A 17,945-nucleotide genomic window follows, 5' to 3' on the forward strand; every position below is an offset into this window, starting at 1 on the left:
TGATGGAAAATATAGGAAAGGAAATGATGGAAAATATAGGTAAGGAAATGATGGAAAATATAGGAAAGGAAATGATGGAAAATATAGGAAAGGAAATGATGGAAAATATAGGAAAGGAAATGATGGAAAATATAGGAAAGGAAATGATAGAAAACATAGGAAAGGAAATGATGGAAAATATAGGAAAGGAAATGATGGAAAATATAGGAAAGGAAATGATGGAAAATATAGGTAAGGAAATGATGGAAAATATAGGAAAGGAAATGATGGAAAATATAGGTAGGAAATGATGGAAAATATAGGTAGGAAATGATGGAAAATATAGGAAAGGAAATGATGGAAAATATAGGAAAGGAATTCAAAACGGTTTTATGCATGGGGAAAAATTGCACGAAATGGGCTTTTCTTTGGGAGAAGGAAAGAGGGAGCTTGCAAAGTTGTGACGACATCCTTAAAGGAAGTGAAGGGAGTTGTACACTTTGCACTTCGAGCAGGCCATCTGGTTGCAAACATCCCCAAAGAGTATTACCTACATCTGAAAGATTCCTTTAAGTAACAAGCCTTTCCTCAAGCAAAAAAAATTAAAAATGCATGGATGAATTCTCAGGGAAATCTCCCTCCCCTCGTTAACACAACCAAGTCGGCTGGCAGGGACAACATCACATACGGCGACATTTGATACGGTCGGATGGGCGGCTTACCTTCACCCAGAGCCTCTGGTCCAAAGATTGTATTGGAAGCACAACGGTTTCATCCCAAACTGGATTCAGGTTTTTATAGACCACTTTGCTTTTATACAGGGTTTTTCCATTCAGCTTAAACTTCACGTATGGGTCGCTCGTACCTTAGTAGCAAAGCATAATAAAAGATCGTGTTAACAAAGCTCAGAGTTGCGGAGGACTTGGGCAGGGTACAAATTTACTCAATAATAATAATAGTAGTGAAGCAAAGTTAATGGTAAAAGGAAACCGGGCTGCCCAAAAAAACCACCATCAAAGCGGACACCAGCCACAGTTTATAGGGCAGTGATGGCTAACCTTTTTGCCATCACATGCCAAAAGCGGGTGGAGCACCGGGGCGGGGTGTCACGCGTGCATGTGCCCACCTATAATTTTATGTGCCCTGCCCCCCTCGTGCATGTGCGCGCTCTCCTCCCTGCGCTCCCCCCACTTTTGGCAGACGATGGTATAGTGGGCCCAGTAGGCCCGTTTTTTGCTCTCCCCAGGCTCCAGAGCCTTTCTAGGAGTCTGGGGAGGGCGAAAACGCCCCACCCGAGGCCCTCCGAGGCCGGAAACAGCCCGTTTACCAACTTTAGGTGGGCCCAGAAGGCCCGAAAATCAGCTGGCCAGCGCACGCATGGGGGAAGGATACTGCAAAAATCTCCATTCCCACCCCACTCCTGGGAGAAGGATATTGCAAAATCTCCATTCCCACCTCACTCCTGGGAGAAAGATATTGCAAAATCTCCATTCCCACCTCCCGCTGGGGCCAGCCAGAGGTGGTATTTACCAGTTCTCCAAACTACTCAAAATTTCCGCTACCGGTTCTTCAGAACCTGTTGGATTTCACCCCTGAAGAAAAGTCCCTGCAAAAATTAAGTGGCCTCAATGCACAATGTATCCGTTGTTTATTTGTTTGCTTGCTTGCTTAAGTGAAACGAGAGGTATCCATGCCACAAATCTCAACTTCAAAATGCAAAGTACGGGCCCACAAAGTAATCCCCCCACAATATTTCTCCTCCTAAACAGGGGGAGTGGGGAAAAAAAACAACCCACACAACAGCATCGACCACACAACAGCTTCGGCTGGGTGGGATAACCTCTCCCTTTGCCTCCTTTCTGCAAAACTGATGCAACGTCTCCCAACCCAAAGGAGCTTTTCTTTCTTTCTTTCTTTCCCTTTTCTTTTTGGGGCGAGGAAAGGGGGGGTGGGGATGGGGGTGGGAAGAAAGGCGAAATATAATGAAAGAGTATTTTAATTAAATGAGATGGGTTCCTTGGGATCAAGCCTTCACGCCTTTCAGCTCCCTCTCCAAATAAACATCTCCGAAGCAGGTCCTCGGTGGTGTCACTTATGGAGGGGTGTCGGAAGAAAGCATGCTGGGTAATCCCCGGGCATCTTGACAGCTACCTAATGTTCAAATTGTTTCACGGGTGAACGGCGGCCCTTGCGTGAAAGAAAATATTAATGTCTGGAATTAATAGGGAGATGGAACGGGCGGGGAGGGATGGGATGGAGGATAGGATAGGATAGCCATAGCCGGAGCCAAAATGAGGGGAAGACATGTCAAGTTAGGAGAATGTTAATTGTGGGGAGGGGAAGGGAATAATTGAGAGGTTGTTGGAGAAGAGAGGCGCAGTGAGGAAGGAGGGAGGGGTGGGTGGGTGGATGGATGGATGGATGGATGGATGCGTTCTCCACCCACCCACCCTCAACAAAGCCAACCCAACAAGCCAGACGCAAGGAAAGCTTGTCAAGAAAGTAACATCTCAACCAGGCGAATGACAGGGTGGGGAAGAGCAACAAATGGAGACAGGAGGAGGAGGGGGGTCTTAAGAACGCAAGAGAGAGAGGGGGGGAAATCCCAGGAGGGGCTCCGTCAGTGTCAACTAACAGATGGGGTGAAACCTCCATCTCAGCAGCTTTTACAAACAACTGAGCCGTGGGCATTGACTTAAAGAGCCTGGGCTGACAAGAAGCTGTCCGTTGAGTCCCCCACAGCCCTGGCACTGTTGTTTTAAAGGATCTGTTATACCTTTCCTCCTTTTTTTTTTTCCTTTCTTCAAAAGGAGTAAATATTTTCTTTCTGAACAACATCCTGCCAGCACAGCAGGGAGTCAGAAGGGGAAGGGAATGAACTAAAAACTTTAAAAGAATTCTATCCTTCGATATGCTTCCTAAATGGTATTGTCGTTTGTTGTTTTGTTTTGTTTTGTTTTTGTTTTTTTTTACTTTACTTTAATTAATTTTTTTAAATTTTTTTAAATTCGGGACATTGAGGGTAGGGGTAAGGCCAGAACAATGATCTGCTTTATTCCATCCAGAAACGGGATGCTTATTTGGTGAAAATAAGACATGAATATTCAAAAGAGCGGCTGAAACAATTTGCTATCCTCCCAAGTAAATAACATCTCTTTAAAGAAACAAGACAAGAGGAAATGAAATCACCTGCAGTGAAACCTAGCAGTTTCAAAGCACATCATAAATGCAAGTAGAAAAATAGGGACCACCTTTGGTGGGAAGGTGACAGCGTTCCGTGCACCTTTGGTGTTGAGTCATGCCGGCCACATGACCACGGAGACATCTTCGGACAGCGCTGGCTCTTCGGCTTTGAAACGGAGATGAGCACCTCCCCCTAGAGTCAGGAACAACTAGCACATATGTGCGAGGGAAACCTTTACTTTTACTTACTCTGGATGGACTACCCTTCAATCTAAATCATCATCATCATCAATCCCCAGTCCGTGGACCAGCACTGGCCCCATCTACGGGATGCAGGCAGAGCACAAATCCATGCCCCCCTCCGGTCCACGGAAAAACCTCTCTCCACGGAACCAGTTCCTGGTGCTCAAAAGGTTGGGGGGGGCATTGCTCTAAATAGGGTGTCCCTTTCTCTGGATGGGCTATCCTTTACTCTGAGTAGGATATCCTTTGCTCTGGATGGGCTACGCTGTGCTCTAGATCATTTATAACTCAATTAAACAAACCCAGAACTGACTGTTCAGTAGGATGGCTATTTACTTCCTTCAGTTACAAGAAAAGTTGACTTCATTCTCGCTCTCTATTTACTATTCTCTTCCTAGAGTCATAAAGGTGAGCAAATTTCCTCAGGAGACTTTGCGAGGAACTGTCAGATGGCTTTGAACATTTAAATAAATGACAGCTACCAGGTCCATCCACCTGCTTCCCGAATTCCCCAAGAATTTTAATAGGCTAATATGTTACATTTGCAGGAGCTGTAATGTTGATTTATCTTTCCACAACACTCGTTCTTGCGTGTGATTGATAACAATATCTACAATAAAGCCGCTATTAATTTATCCAGAAAATGCATTCTGTTAAAAGGGTCTGTAATTGCTTTGATGTCCCATCCCCCACTCCAACCCCCACCCCACCCCCCACCCCACCCCCGTTATAGGAACAGCTTGGCTTCCTCTTCGAAACCTGGCATTACTTGGCTTGCGCAGTGGTTCTCAAAATTTGCAATAACGCACCTCCTAAAATCATAAATGACTTTGATGGTGATTCTCATAAATAAGATGAAAATGATAAATAAGTCAATAAAACTAGAATTGTTGTGGTTGACGGGTAGTTTGATTCCAATTCTTTCTCTTACGATCTCGTTTTTTTGTTTTTTTGTTTATCCCGTCTGGACACTCCGGCAGCCTTCCTTAAACATCTCATTTCCGCGATGAGTAACTTTCACTTAGGTTTTATTGCAAGTGGTCAAAGAAACTTAGGCTACATACAAAAACAGCAAGTAAAGTGGTTTCCCTAAACCCTATCCAAGTCCAATCCCAACCTGTTTGTTTGTTTGTTTGTTTGTTTGTTTGTTTGTTTGTTTGTTTTACTTACTTACTTACTTACTTACTTACTTACTTACTTACTTACTTACAAAATTTATATGGCTGCCTAATTCATTCGTGGTGACTCTGGGCAGCTTAGAAAAGAGTAGCTTTCTAGATCAGCAGTTCACACTCGTAATTTGGCGACGTACAACCAATTTTGGTGGCTGTGTTTTTTCTATGGTGATAATTTTTGTATATTTCGTATTTTTTATGGTGATAGTTTTTGTATATCTCATTTTTTCTACGGGTTTCACTTTTCTCTTTATGCTGTAACTGCTATTCTAATAGCAAATCCTTCATAAAAGTAATTGCATTACATTCTTGATTCAATTATCTTTCCATGGATATATTTATTTAATTTATTTATTTATTTTATTAGTCCAATTTATATGCCACCCGTCTCCGTAGACTCAGGGCGGCTTACAATGCATTATACCAATAACCTGCATACTTTTATGTATATACCTGCTTATTAGGGCTTTCGCCCCCTCCCCCCCCAAGCGGTGTTGTTCTATACAAAGCTGGCTTCTTGTCCCCACAATCTGGGTCCTCAATTTACCTACCTCGAAAGGATGGAAGGCTGAATCAACCTTGAGCCTGGTGAGATTTGAACTCGCACTAATTGCAGGAATCTGGAAGCTAAGTGCTAGCACTTAACAGCACTTAGTCCGCTGCACCGCCGAGGCTCATTTTATAATTTATATAATTTTAGGGTACTACTACTCCCCCCAAAAAGTGGTGTTATTAGCTAGTTTTAGAAAATACACTTTTCCCAAAAGGTTTCCACAATTTTGGCCACTACTGTAAGTGATTTTCACAACCTAGTTACGAATCCCTACAGTTCAGTCTAACAATTCAGCACTGGAGACTGGAAAGGGATCGTCCCCTTGACAAATCTAGATTTTCTTTTCTTCTCTAGAAGAGCTTCTGCTTTTTTCCACTTTTACCCAAGATGAGACTTGGGTGAGGTGCCTATCGTTAACAACAAAGCCAAGAAGCAAGAAGACAATGATTCCCAGACTTGAATAAAGCATGAATAAAGCAACTTTTCTTTCCCTGGTCTGGGTTACACATGGGTTACACTCTCTGTGTGTGTGTGAGAGAGAGAGAGCTCCATGTCTCGCTGTGCAATCCACAACCTTCCTTGCTTCCCACCCCTAAATTAATGTCTAAGTAGGAAGAGGTGATTTACAGACGGCTGTTACGTAAAAGCTGGGTTAACAACATCACAAATGAGGAAGGAATAAGCCGCCTGGGAAAGCAAAGGGAAATCATCTAAGCCATTAAAAAGTGAAGGTTAGAATATTTCAGACATGTGATGCGACACCCAGAAAAATACGGCATCCTTCACTTAATCGTCCAGGGAAAGATGGAAGGTAAACGAGGCCCAGGCAGAAGAAAAACATCATGGCTTCAAAACCTAAGATACTTAGGTTTAACAAGAGAACCTATATAAAATGTTTTATAGGTGGCACTTACCACCAGCCAGGCTAGCCAAAATGTACAAAATATTATCACCTAAATGCTGGAAATGGGATCAAATATTGGGCACCTACTACCACATGTGGTGGACATGTAGAAGAGCAAAAGAATACTGGCAAAAGATTTGAATGTGGTTGGAAGAAATGACCAGACAGAGATTGGAACTCAAACCAGAATTATTCCTATTAGGAATTATTAAAAAAGATCGAAGTAAAGGAGTAACATATTTAACACTGCATATCGTAACGGCAGCAAGAATAGTTTATGCCCAACAGTGGAAGAGTGAAAACGTACCGAAAGAATGGGAAAGAATAAAGAAAATACTTGAATGTGCAGAATGTGATAGACTGACATTAGAACTGAAAACTAAAGGAGGGACAGAATACTATGAGATTTGGAATAAATTTTACCAATGGTTAGACTTAAGCAGGGGTGAAATCCAGCAGGTTCTGACAAGTTCTGGAGAACCAGTAGTGGAAATTTTGAGTAGTTCGGAGAACCGGCAAATACCACCTCTGGCTGGACCCTGAGTGGGGTGGGAATGGAGATTTTGCAATATCCTTCCCCCAGGAGTGGGGAGAGAATGGGGATTTTGCAGTATCCTTCCCCTGGAGTGAGGTGGGAATGGAGATTTTGCAGTATCCTTCCCCTGCCACACCCACCAAGCCACACCACGCCCACAGAACCAGTAGTAAAAAAATTTGGATTTCACCACTGGACTTAAGGGATGGAAGTCGGAACAGATAAGAACAAGGAGGTATAGATCAAAACAAGATGCAGTATATGTAATGTAGTATGTATCTGTAAACCTGTAAAAGAAGTTAAGTACGTGTATAGAATTAGTAAGTAGTAACGTATATTGAAGATATAAGAATCTTAAATTCTGTATGGCAGAGATATGGCCAAGACAGTTCCACCATGTCTAAATTTTGTTTTAACAATAAAGGTTTTTTTTAAAAAAAAAATTTAAATCCTAAGGGACTGGTTTGGACAAAACTCAGCAGCATTTTTTCATGCAGCTGTTGACAAAAATAGAATTGGCAACATGATCACCAACATCCGATGATGGATATGGCACAACAAGAAGAAGAAGATCCATAGGGTGAAAGAAAAATAACGGATGGAAAAGAGAGGACTCCAGCAACTTCCACCACCTCGTAGCTATAAGGCTAACTGAAAATGCAACCTCAACAAATTTGAAATAAATTTTAAAGAATACTGACAATGAGGAAGTAAAAATAATAATAATAACCCCCGTCTTTTTGCAGGAGAAAGCTTTTAGGAAAAGGAGAAGTCAGACTTGACTCAGTTTCCAAATAATGTGCTTCTGAATATAGAGGCTGATTTAAGAAGCTTGAAATAGGGGAAATAGTAATAGCAGTCTTTATTTTGCCGAAGAGATTAACAGATTGCAGTTGGCAAAACACTGGAGGGACATATTTACTCAATTCTTCTCTCTAATACATTGCAATGTTACAACATATCCAGCAGAGGGAGCCACTAAAACATAAATTAAATGTTTTTCCTCCCATTGAATAAGATCTGTTTATAAATAAGATTTTAAAAAGATAAATTTTTAAGATCTGTTTATAAATAAGAGATCAGCTATGGGATGAAAAGACTGCTGCTTTCAGCGGAAGCTGATAAGTCATTAAAGTCGTTTTTACTTGTGATGAAAGGGGAAGTTATTTCTACATTTCCTTTTCTTTGCTATGTTCTTATTTTTTTCTCCATTTTTTTTAATTTCCTTTTATCCTTTGATTACTTGCAGTTTGCATTAATTTTTATCTGTAATTAAAGGCAATCTTTAATAAAATTGTGTGTGTGTGTGTGTGTGTACATTAATATTTCAGGTTTCTTCCCGTGTAATTGTAAACATATCCCTAAAAGAGTAGTAGCGACGTTTCGACGAAATCACATTCATCATCTTTTCGGTTTGGTGCTTATGGGCAAACTGTGCAATCGTAACATGTTACAAAACTGTGTGATCGTAACATGTTACGATCACACAGTTTGCCCATAAGCACCAAACCGAGAACTTCAGCCAGAAGATGATGAATGTGATTTCGTCGAAACGTCGCTACTACCCTTTTAGGGATATGTTTACAATTACACGGGAAGAAACCCGAGATGTTAACTGTACACACATATATACCCGTGAAAACTTACATAAACAAATATATATATATATATATATGTTTTCTCAGGTTTTCGCGGGTGTTTGTATGTAGGTCTTTGGTTATTCGGGTCTTCTCCCACGTAAAATTGGAAGTGTCTTGGCGACGTTTCGACGAAGTCTCATTCGTCATCTTCAGGCTGGTGTTCTCGGCTTCGTGCTTCCAGGAGCTCCTGGAAGCACGAAGCCGAGAACACCAGCCTGAAGATGACGAATGAGACTTCGTCGAAACGTCGCCAAGACACTTCCAATTTTACGTGGGAGAAGACCCGAATAACCAAAGACCTACATATATATATATATTTCTCTAATCTGATTGGCACAATAGACTAAGCCATTATCCAAAGTGTTGGGACCACAAACTCAGCTACTGCAGCCTGCTTAACAAACCACAGTTAAAAGAAACCACAACTTAGCACGACAGATGAAATATAAGCCACTGTTCTTTTCACTTTGATGAAATGACCTTTTTATTGAAACAAAAACCTTCTTTGGGAAAAAAGAAAAGAGGACAAGTTCTAATCCCTATTAGATATTTTGCATCGTGGCACATAATACAATTCGTTCTTTTTTTGGAGGTATTTTTTCTTTTCACTAATTCAAAGAATTTGGTAGCAGGGGCAGTGGGGCCTTTGCTGTCTAAAGACTTGATAAAACACCTCTAAACCAAAATACCACCAAAAGGAAACAAGAGTGACGTCACATTCTCACTAAAATCAACTGGCCTCGTCAAAGAAAATGCAGAATAATCGCAGATCTTTCATTAAGGGGAATTGCTGCCCACTTCCTATGGAAAACTACTTAGATGGGTTTCTTTTAGTAAGAATCTCTATTTCCACATACAGCAGGAAGCGGTAACCCTCCTCTGGCCTTCGTAGATGGTTAGAGATGGTGTATGATTGGAAGCTACTGGTTATTTACGGGACCGCCTGCTACCAACAATAGCCTCCCACCGGCCAGTACGCTCCCATAGAGAGGGGCTCCTCTGGGTGCCGTCGGCCAAACAATGTCGACTGGCGGCCCCCAGGGGGAGACCCTTCTCTGTGGGGGCACCTACGATCTGGAACGAGCTCCCCCCGGAGATACGGAGGATCCCGGATCTGCGCACCTTCCGTCGTGCGCTTAAGACTTTTTTATTTCATCAAGCTGGCCTGGCCTAATTTTTTTCCCCTTTTAAATGTAAATTTTAATTTGTTTTTAAATTATTGGGTATTTTAAATTTGTCTCATCCAAATTATTTAATTCGTTTTTATTCTATTTTAAATTTTTGTATTTATGTGTTTTATTCTGTGGCTGTTCACTGCCCTGAGTCCTTCGGGAGTAGGGCGGTATATAAATCCAATAAAAAACAAAAAAACAAAACAAACAAAAACCAGAAAATTCAAGGAGCGTAGGCTAGACTGGATGTCATTCTGTTCTGATACTTAATCTGGTTTGTTTGTTTGTTTGTTTGTTTTTAATTCAGAGAGCTACAAAGTCCAAACCTCAATGGTGTTTCTATTTACATATGAGCCCATGGTAACCAATCATATCCTAAGGACCTCTGGAGGTGCTGGAACTGCAACTTAAACAATTAAACTTCAACAATTCACAGCAATTTAAGTTAAATCAGACCTCAAGAGGTCTACATGAAATGTAGTTCTCTAGGAAGAAGGGAAGGAAAGAGAAGGGAAGGGAAGTGAAGTGAAGGGAAGTGAAGGGGAAAGGAGAAAGGAGAAAGGAGAAAGGAGAAAAGGAAGAGAAAGGGAAAGGGAAAGGAAAGGAAGGAGAAAGGAGAAAAAAAAGAGAAAGGGAAAAAGGAAAGGAAAAAGAAAAGGAAGGGAAGTGAAGGGAAAGGAGAAAGGAGAAAGGAGAAAGGAGAAAAGGAACAGGAAAGGAAAGGAAAGGAAAGGAAAGGAAAGGAAAGGAAAGGAAAGGAAAGGAAAGGAAAGGAAAGGAAAGGAAAGGAAAGGAAAGGAAAGGAAAGGAAAGGATCACATATACATTGTTCTTTAACAAAAGAAGGAGTTAAGAGCTTCTTAGTCAAGTCTGATTAGTTCCTTCTTTCTTTCCTTCATTAATTTCTTCCTTCCTTCCCTCCCTCCCTCCCTCTTTCTGCCTTTATTTCATAATTCTTTCCCATTTTTGCCTGCTTCACTCTGGTTTTGTTCTTTTAAACTTTGCTGATCACCAACCCAATAAATATTACCAATCTATCAACTTGGAAGTCCCAGAAGGTTCCATGGAGACCACAATCTGAGTCAGGAGCCAACTGTTGAACTTCAGTAGCATAATTTCTCACAGAAACCAAAAACATAAAACGTATACAGACTTCATGGGCATCTGCATTTTATGTGTCTCAGAAATCAGAAACGATTCAGAAAGTGACTCACCACAGCGATCCCGGATGACCAGGTTCCTGCCTTCTTTCAGGTGTATCATCAACAGATATGCAAAGGAACTGGGTTTACTCAAACCATCATTGGCTCCCTCAAGAGTCTTGAAAAAAAAGAAAGTCAGCTATCAGTTTCACTTTCCCTGAAGAGCCAACACAGATAATAGTCAATCAACTGACTTCACAAAAAGTCAAATTCCTTGCTGCAGTCAACTCTTGATTTGGCCACTATCAAGTCAACCATCATCCATCTCCCTTTCCCTACTCCATCGTTTGTTCCATCACCTCCGTGACTTCCTAAGCAATTCTTGGTCTCCAAATCAAATATATCTGTCAGGATATTTTATGCTTTTTGCTGGAAATCATATGCAATCCACTCTTTAGAAAACTGGCAAATTAAACTATGGGAACATGCATCAGTGTCTAAAATAAATCTAATATAAAATTTAGTTCAACTTGAAAATCTATACAGCTCTGAATATTGACTTAGAACACATTCAAATTTGTGGGGCTCTTTAACCCACAGCTTTCAGGTATTAGCTTTTGCCTGTCTTGTTAAATAAGGTTAGAACTTTTTAGATCAGATAGAAACTTTGGCTAATTTGTTCATTTTATTTATTTATTTATTCATTCATTTATTCATTCATTTTGTCAAGCATATATAAGGTTACAGGTAAAAGTATAAACATGATTGTGAATGCATGAAATGTATAAAATGAATACATGAAATGGGTATGAATAGAAAGGAACATTAGGACAGGGACGGAAGGCACGCTGGTGCTCTTATGCACGCCCCTTTACAGACCTCTTAGGAATGGGGTGAGAACCACAGTAGACAGTCTAAGGTTAAAGTTTTGGAGGTTTGGGGAAGAAACCACAGAGTCAGGAAGTGCATTCCAGGCATTGACCACTCTGTTGCTGAAGTCGTATTTTCTGCAATCGAGTTTGGAGCGGTTTACCTTAAGTTTGTATCTATTGTTTGTTCGTGTATTGTTGCGGTTGAAGCTGAAGTAGTCATTGACAGGTAGGACATTGTGGCAGATAGTTTTATGTACTACGCTTAGGTCAGACCGAAGGCGGCGTAGTTCTAAGTTGTCCAAGCCCAAAATTTCAAGCCTGGTGGCATAAGGGATTCTGTTGTGAGCAGAGGAGTGGAGGACTCTTCTCGTGAAATACCTCTGGACTCTCTCAATTGTATTAATGTCCGATATGCATTGCGGGTTCCAGACAGATGAGCTGTATTCGAGAATTGGTCTAGCAAATGTTTTGTATGCTCTAGTCAGCAGTACAATATTACCAGAGAAGAAGCTACGCAAGATTAGATTAACAACTCTTAATGCCTTTTTGGCAATGCTGTTACAGTGGGCTTGGGCACTTAGATCATTAGAGATGAGTACTCCAACATTAATACATGTTTTGGCCACTTCTACAGGCAGCGCTGATCTAGTGTTACTTCAAAAATGTCAATCAGTTTTAAAGTTTGTAAATGCTTTCTGGTTTTCTTTTTTGGCTTTCTCGCTTTTCTCTTTTTTTTTTTTTTCCTGGACTGTGCCTTGAGAAACCTATGACGTTTCCCCCACTATCCACTTCCCTTTTTCCTTCCCTAATTTCCCCAATATTTGTTTTTATATTCTTTTTGTGTCATATTATTAAATTAATAAAATTATAAAAGTCGGGGGCAAAAGAGAGAGAGAAATCTATGAAGTACATAAATACACAAAGAGTGCCTCTGATTTCAGCGAATGTTCTGTGTTTTTTATAAGATGTGTTTTCCACATAATGGGCCTCCACTCAGCCATGTCAATCGGATCTCTCCCACAAAACACATGATGGAACTAGAAGAAATAATCAAATAATTTCCGTTGCTAAGATTGTCCGATGTGGCTGTAGTTTCTGGGCTTTTTATTTCTAGCTGACAAACAGCAACTCTGTGTTGCTCTCTGGGAGACTCAGATAGCTATTTCTGCCAGAGAGCAACACAGAGTTGCTGTTTGTCAGCTAGAAATAAAAAGCCCAGAAACTTGTGAATGAGATTTCACAGAACCAGGGCTTTAGAACATCTTAGCTTACGTAGGTAAAACCTGGCTAGAAAGAATATGCACATAAAAGCCTACGAAAAAGAAAAGTATTGCTGAACTAATATTTAGAAGCATCCAATTGACCTCTAATTCTTGAGTTTCACTCCAGTTTCAAACAAAAACAACAAAATTACTCACAGGATCAGATGTCTGAGAAGAATATGAGGAGTCTAGGCTGGAATTTCCATATGATTGCTACAGAAAAAAGAAGAAATTGTGAATTAGGGAGGTTTTGTTGACATATCGTATTCCATTGGTGAAAGGTTCCACCGGTGTTTAACTAAAATAAGATAGATAGATAGATAGATAGATAGATAGATAGATAGATAGATAGATAGATAGATAGATAGGATAGATAGACAGATCACCAGAACAACTAGGCACAAGGAGTTTTTCCCCAAATGCCATCACTCTGCTAAACAAATAATTCCCTCAACACTGTCAAACTATTTACTAAGTCTGCACTACTATTGATCTTCTCATCATTCCCATCACCCATTTCCTCTCACTTATGACTGTATGACTGTAACTTTGTTGCTTGTATCCTTATGATTTATATTGATATTGTTTCCTGATTGCTTCTTTGTACCCTATGACTATCATTAAGTGTTGTACCTTATGATTCTTGATGAACGTATCTTTTCTTTTATGCATCTTTTCTTTTATGCATCTTTTCTTTTATGACAGCGTGTGCACCAAAGGCAAATTTCTTGTGTGTTCAATCATGCTTGGCCAATAAAAAATTCTATTCTATTCTATTCTTACCATCTGAAGTAACACAAAGGAAGAAAAAAAAAATACAAAGTGAACGAAACGTTACCAGGGACGTAAGGTTATGAATAATATGAAATTACTGACTGTCAAATTTTTGACTGAACAATTAATTTCTACAGCAATCCTAAAGATGAGGTATAGCAAAACACTAGAAACTGCATTCACTCCCTGGTAACGATAGACAAGATACCCTGCCAAATGACATCAATTATCTTCTTGAAATGGCTGAGGCCTTGTGAGATTGCAGAAATAGTCCAGACGAGAGGTGACGAGGGCATGAGTGACTGTGTGTAGGGAGTCCCGATCCAGAAAGGGACGCAACTGGCAGATCAGGCGAACCTGATGAAAAATCCTCCCGGTCACGGCCATCAAGTGCTCTTCTAAAGACAGCCGTGAATCCAGGAGGACGCCCAAGTTGCGAGCCCTTTCCGTGGGGGCCAATGATTCACCCCCAATAGTCAGCGATGGCACCAGCTGACTATATCGGGACATCGGAAACCACAGCCACTCAGTCTTGGATGGGTTGAGCCTGAGCCTGTTCCTCCCCATCCAGATCCGTACGGCCTCCAGGCACCGGGACATCACTTCAAGGGCATCGTTGGGGTGGTCCGGGAGTTTTCACCCTCCCCAGGCTCCAAGAAAGCCTCTGGAGCCTGGGGAGGGCAAAGAACAGGCCTACCAGGCCCACCGGTAATCTTTTTGCCATCGTGTGCCAAAAGCGGGGGGAAGTGCAGGAGGTGGGGCATTGACTTATGGGTGTGGGCACGTGTGCGCATGACCCCCCCCATGCTCCCCCGCTTTTGGCACACGACGGCAAAAAGGTTAGCCATCACTGCGTTATATCATTCCAGACAAATGGCTGTCCAATCTCTTCTTAAAAACCTCCAGTGATGGAGCCCCCACAGATGGGGAATGACTTGAACCATCTCCATCTAATCTGATGTGTAATATTTCCAGTCCCAAAAATAGTCACTGAAAAGCAGCATGTTCAAGCTACCCTGAGAAGAAAATTGGAGGGTTTGCTTCAGCTCAATTGTATGAGTCAACTGAAAAATAAAGACAAAAGCTTTCAAGTCCAAGGATGAAACATAAGAATGTCATCAGAGGTACTTAGTTCCCATATCAACAGCTGCCACTTGCCTCAAATAGCTTTTGACTGATTTTTAAATTCGGTATTACTAGATTTTTTTTTTAAACCCAGAAATAAAATGTGTATTTTGATTTGGGTACAAGAGCGCTTACTCAGATGAGTAACCCTTAATTTTACAATTCTGTTTAATGCTAAATATTAAGCCAATTGATGTCTTTTTGAGATGCAAATGGGAAACAAACAATCCTACACACTCCATTATTTTTGATACCATCACTAGGAAAGAAAATGAGAGAGAGAGAGAGAGGGAGGGAGGGAGGGAGGGAGAGGGAGAAAGAGAGAGAGAGAGAGAAAGAGAAAGAGGGAGAGAGAGAGAGAGAGAGAAAGAGAAAGAGAGAAAGGGAAGGAGGGAGGGAGGGAGACAGATTAGACAGCAAATCAGTCAAAGTGAAAGCAGAGAATCTAGCAAGTGAAAATTAAATTGTCTAAACAGGAAATGGCCAATAAGATTGTAGGAGTTTGAAATTTAAAGAATCTATGATTTTCTAAAGTCGTTTCTAAAGTGGTTGAATATATACCACTTTGTTGCCTTAAATATACTTCGGCTCAAATGGAAAAAGTTTTCACTCGATTTCCCGTAAGTAAATTCAACTTAATGTGTTGGGATTAAAAAACCTAAAATTTGGGGAGGCAGATACGACAGGCTGAAGAAAGCTGCAACGACAATGATTAAAACAGTCCTTTTTAAAAGCAGAAATACAATTTGCAGTAACAATGTCCTTGAGTTGCTCTCGACTTATAGACAGGTCCCTTGGCTGATCTCAGAAAAGCTGTGTCTTATTGAAATTGTTTGTCTTAGGTTGTAGACTAGACTTGAGTTGTTACAAACAGAACAACGACAAGGCAGTGTCGAATCATTTCCACCTTGTATCAAACCAACTATATGCAATCTTGGATTATCTTCTCTAAATGAATGCTGCTAGATCAGTGTTTCTCAAACTTGGCAAGCTGAAGATCCACACATCTCCAACTTGCAAAGGTTAAGAAACACCACTCTGGATGAATTAGATCTACATCAATTCCCCAGTGATATAAACCTTTTTGTGCATTTAAGCCTATTTCCCAACCCCCCAAAAAAAGATTCATTTTGATTTGCCCTATTTTTAAAAAATTGCCCAAGGCTTAGGAAACATGCTGTGAAGAAACTTATGTCAGATTTAATTGTCCTCCCCCCACAAAGCACATTACCTCAAGGGGGTCTTCCGTAAGCTCATTGTTGAAAGTATTTCTTTGCAGCAGCTCAAAAAAATCTTCGCTGGATTTCCGCCTCTCTTCCAAATCTGGTCCACCAACCACCAACTCTTCCGTTTCCCGAACCCCAATTTCCAAGTGGACGGTCTCCTCCTTCCGCCATTGCCATTCTTCCTCCGTCTGCCTGGTGGAAGAGTTACTACTGGTTTCCAGAAATAACTCGGTGGCGGAAAAGCCACTTGGGAAGTAAGTGGACATGGCTTTGGCCCTGGAATAGTGGGTCTCTTCTTCAAGTTTTGTTTCTATGTTCAGCACATCGGGCACCGAGGAGCTGAGTCGGCGATCTAAAGGATGAATCTGTCGCTTCTCAATGAGTTTGGTTGAGCTTTTTTTAGTCCTTCTGACGCTCAGGTTTTGTAACAAAGGCTTCGTTCTTTGTTTCAGCGACCCCCAAACAGAAGGTTTCTCCAGATCCATTATTAAGCTGACAGCCTTATATAATGCTCCAAGTTGTACGCCTCTCACCAACTCCTAAAAAACAATAGGGGAAAGAGAGAGAGAGAGAGCAAAAGAGCAGTTATTTTCTGGAATTGTACTGATTTCGGTTGAATGCCAAGATGTCTCTGGCAGATACCTTGAACAGATCCCGATCAAAACAGATTGCATTACTAATTTCGCCCAACGTGGAAAGTCAAAACAAAACATTAAAAAAAAAAAAAAAAAAAAACCTCGCAGGCAAATGTTATTCTTACTAGGAAGGAAATCAATTCTTGATTCCACACCAGTCGTGAGGATAAAAATAGTGAAGGGTAAGCTATTTCAGTTGTCTCCCAGAAATTACACAATGGCAATTCCCAAAAGCTTGTAAATTATTTAGAGTCTAATTTATTTAGAGTTAACCAGAAATTGTGCATGGAAGAGATAGCTCAATCCAGGCACCCTCGTAGGTGTGGAAGAGGAAAAGTCTTTGACCCCTAGGAAAAAAATACAGTTGGTGTTACACTTGTTGGGTTCTCGGGAATTCCCACCATCCTAAATTGGCTAAAAACCAATGAGTAAGTTAGTTGGGCTTCTGGGAAGAGTAATCTTAGAACATCAGGAAGCCTTAAAACAGGCTGAGGAAGGGTGACTTAGACCTTCTAAATGACGGAGCTGTCTACTTGGAGCATGAGAGAACTTTCCACAGACTGGAGACCCACAATACTAGTTTATGCCATCGTCCAATTGGCTAGTTTACGCCCATCCCCATAATCCCCATTCATCAGCTTCAAGAGCTTCGTTGTCTTGAGAATAAGAGGAGTTGCAGGTCACTGGTGAATATGCTTGAGGACTAGTTGTATAAATTGGGCTTAACCATTCATTCTCTTGCTCCTGGGGATGAAAGCCATGGCAAATCTAGACAGCATACTAAAAAGCAGAGGCATCACCCTGCCAACAAAGTGAGTATAGTCAAGGCTATGGTTTTCCCAGTTGCAATGTATGGCTGTGAAAGTTGGACCATAAGAAAGGCTGAGTGCCAAAGAATTGAGGCCTTTGAACTCTGGTGCTGGAGAAGACTCCTGCGAGTCCCTTGGACTGCAAGGCGATCCAACCGGTCAGTCCTAGAGGAGATCAACCCTGACTACTCTTTAGAAGGCAAGATCCTGAAGATGAAACTCAAATACTTTGGCCACCTAAGGAGAAGAAAGGACTCCCTGGAGAAGAGCCTAATGCTGGGAAAGATTGAGGGCAAAAGAAGAAGGAGACAACAGAGAATGAGGTGGCTGGATGGAAATCACTGAAGCAGTTGGCGTGAGATTAAATGGACTCCGGGAGATGGTAGAGGACAGGAAGGCCTGGAGGAACGTTATCCATGGGGTCGCGATGGGTCAGACGCGGCTTCGCAACTAACGATAACAAATTCATTCTCTCTCCTGTCTCTCTTTATTGCCATCCCTTTCAGTCTCTCCACAAGCATCAGGTCAAGCAAGTGTCCTCTTCCTAGAAGTTTAAACTAATAATTTCCCATGGCCTTTTGAACTTTGGATGAGCGTCACATAGGACCTTAGGACTAGAGACTGCAGATCATTTTCTATTCTGAAAGCTTTTTTGAAACGATCCAACACCCAGAAGTGACCCGATAGCACTTTTTGCAATTAATACATTTTATCCA

At 41.2% G+C, this 17,945-nt stretch overlaps 1 protein-coding gene across 1 annotated transcript in view; it reads right to left on the minus strand.

Moving 5' to 3' along the window:
- Window positions 1–16,324, minus strand: part of MCTP2 (multiple C2 and transmembrane domain containing 2) — a 125,965-nt gene extending 109,641 nt beyond the window's left edge. Inside the window, exons 1-4 of the mRNA XM_070953809.1 lie at window positions 15,791–16,324; window positions 12,817–12,873; window positions 10,599–10,704; window positions 702–844 (exon numbers count right to left, since the gene is read on the minus strand). Coding sequence (XP_070809910.1) covers window positions 702–844; window positions 10,599–10,704; window positions 12,817–12,873; window positions 15,791–16,270 — 786 coding nt within the window. The 5' untranslated portion in view covers window positions 16,271–16,324. The remainder of the gene's footprint in view (window positions 1–701; window positions 845–10,598; window positions 10,705–12,816; window positions 12,874–15,790) is intronic.
- Between the last annotated feature and the right edge of the window lie 1,621 nt (window positions 16,325–17,945).

Source organism: Pituophis catenifer, unplaced genomic scaffold (assembly GCF_029215685.1).
Source record: "Pituophis catenifer annectens isolate HBS135680 unplaced genomic scaffold, rPitCat1.0.hap2 SCAF_14, whole genome shotgun sequence".
Taxonomy (NCBI): domain Eukaryota; kingdom Metazoa; phylum Chordata; class Lepidosauria; order Squamata; family Colubridae; genus Pituophis; species Pituophis catenifer.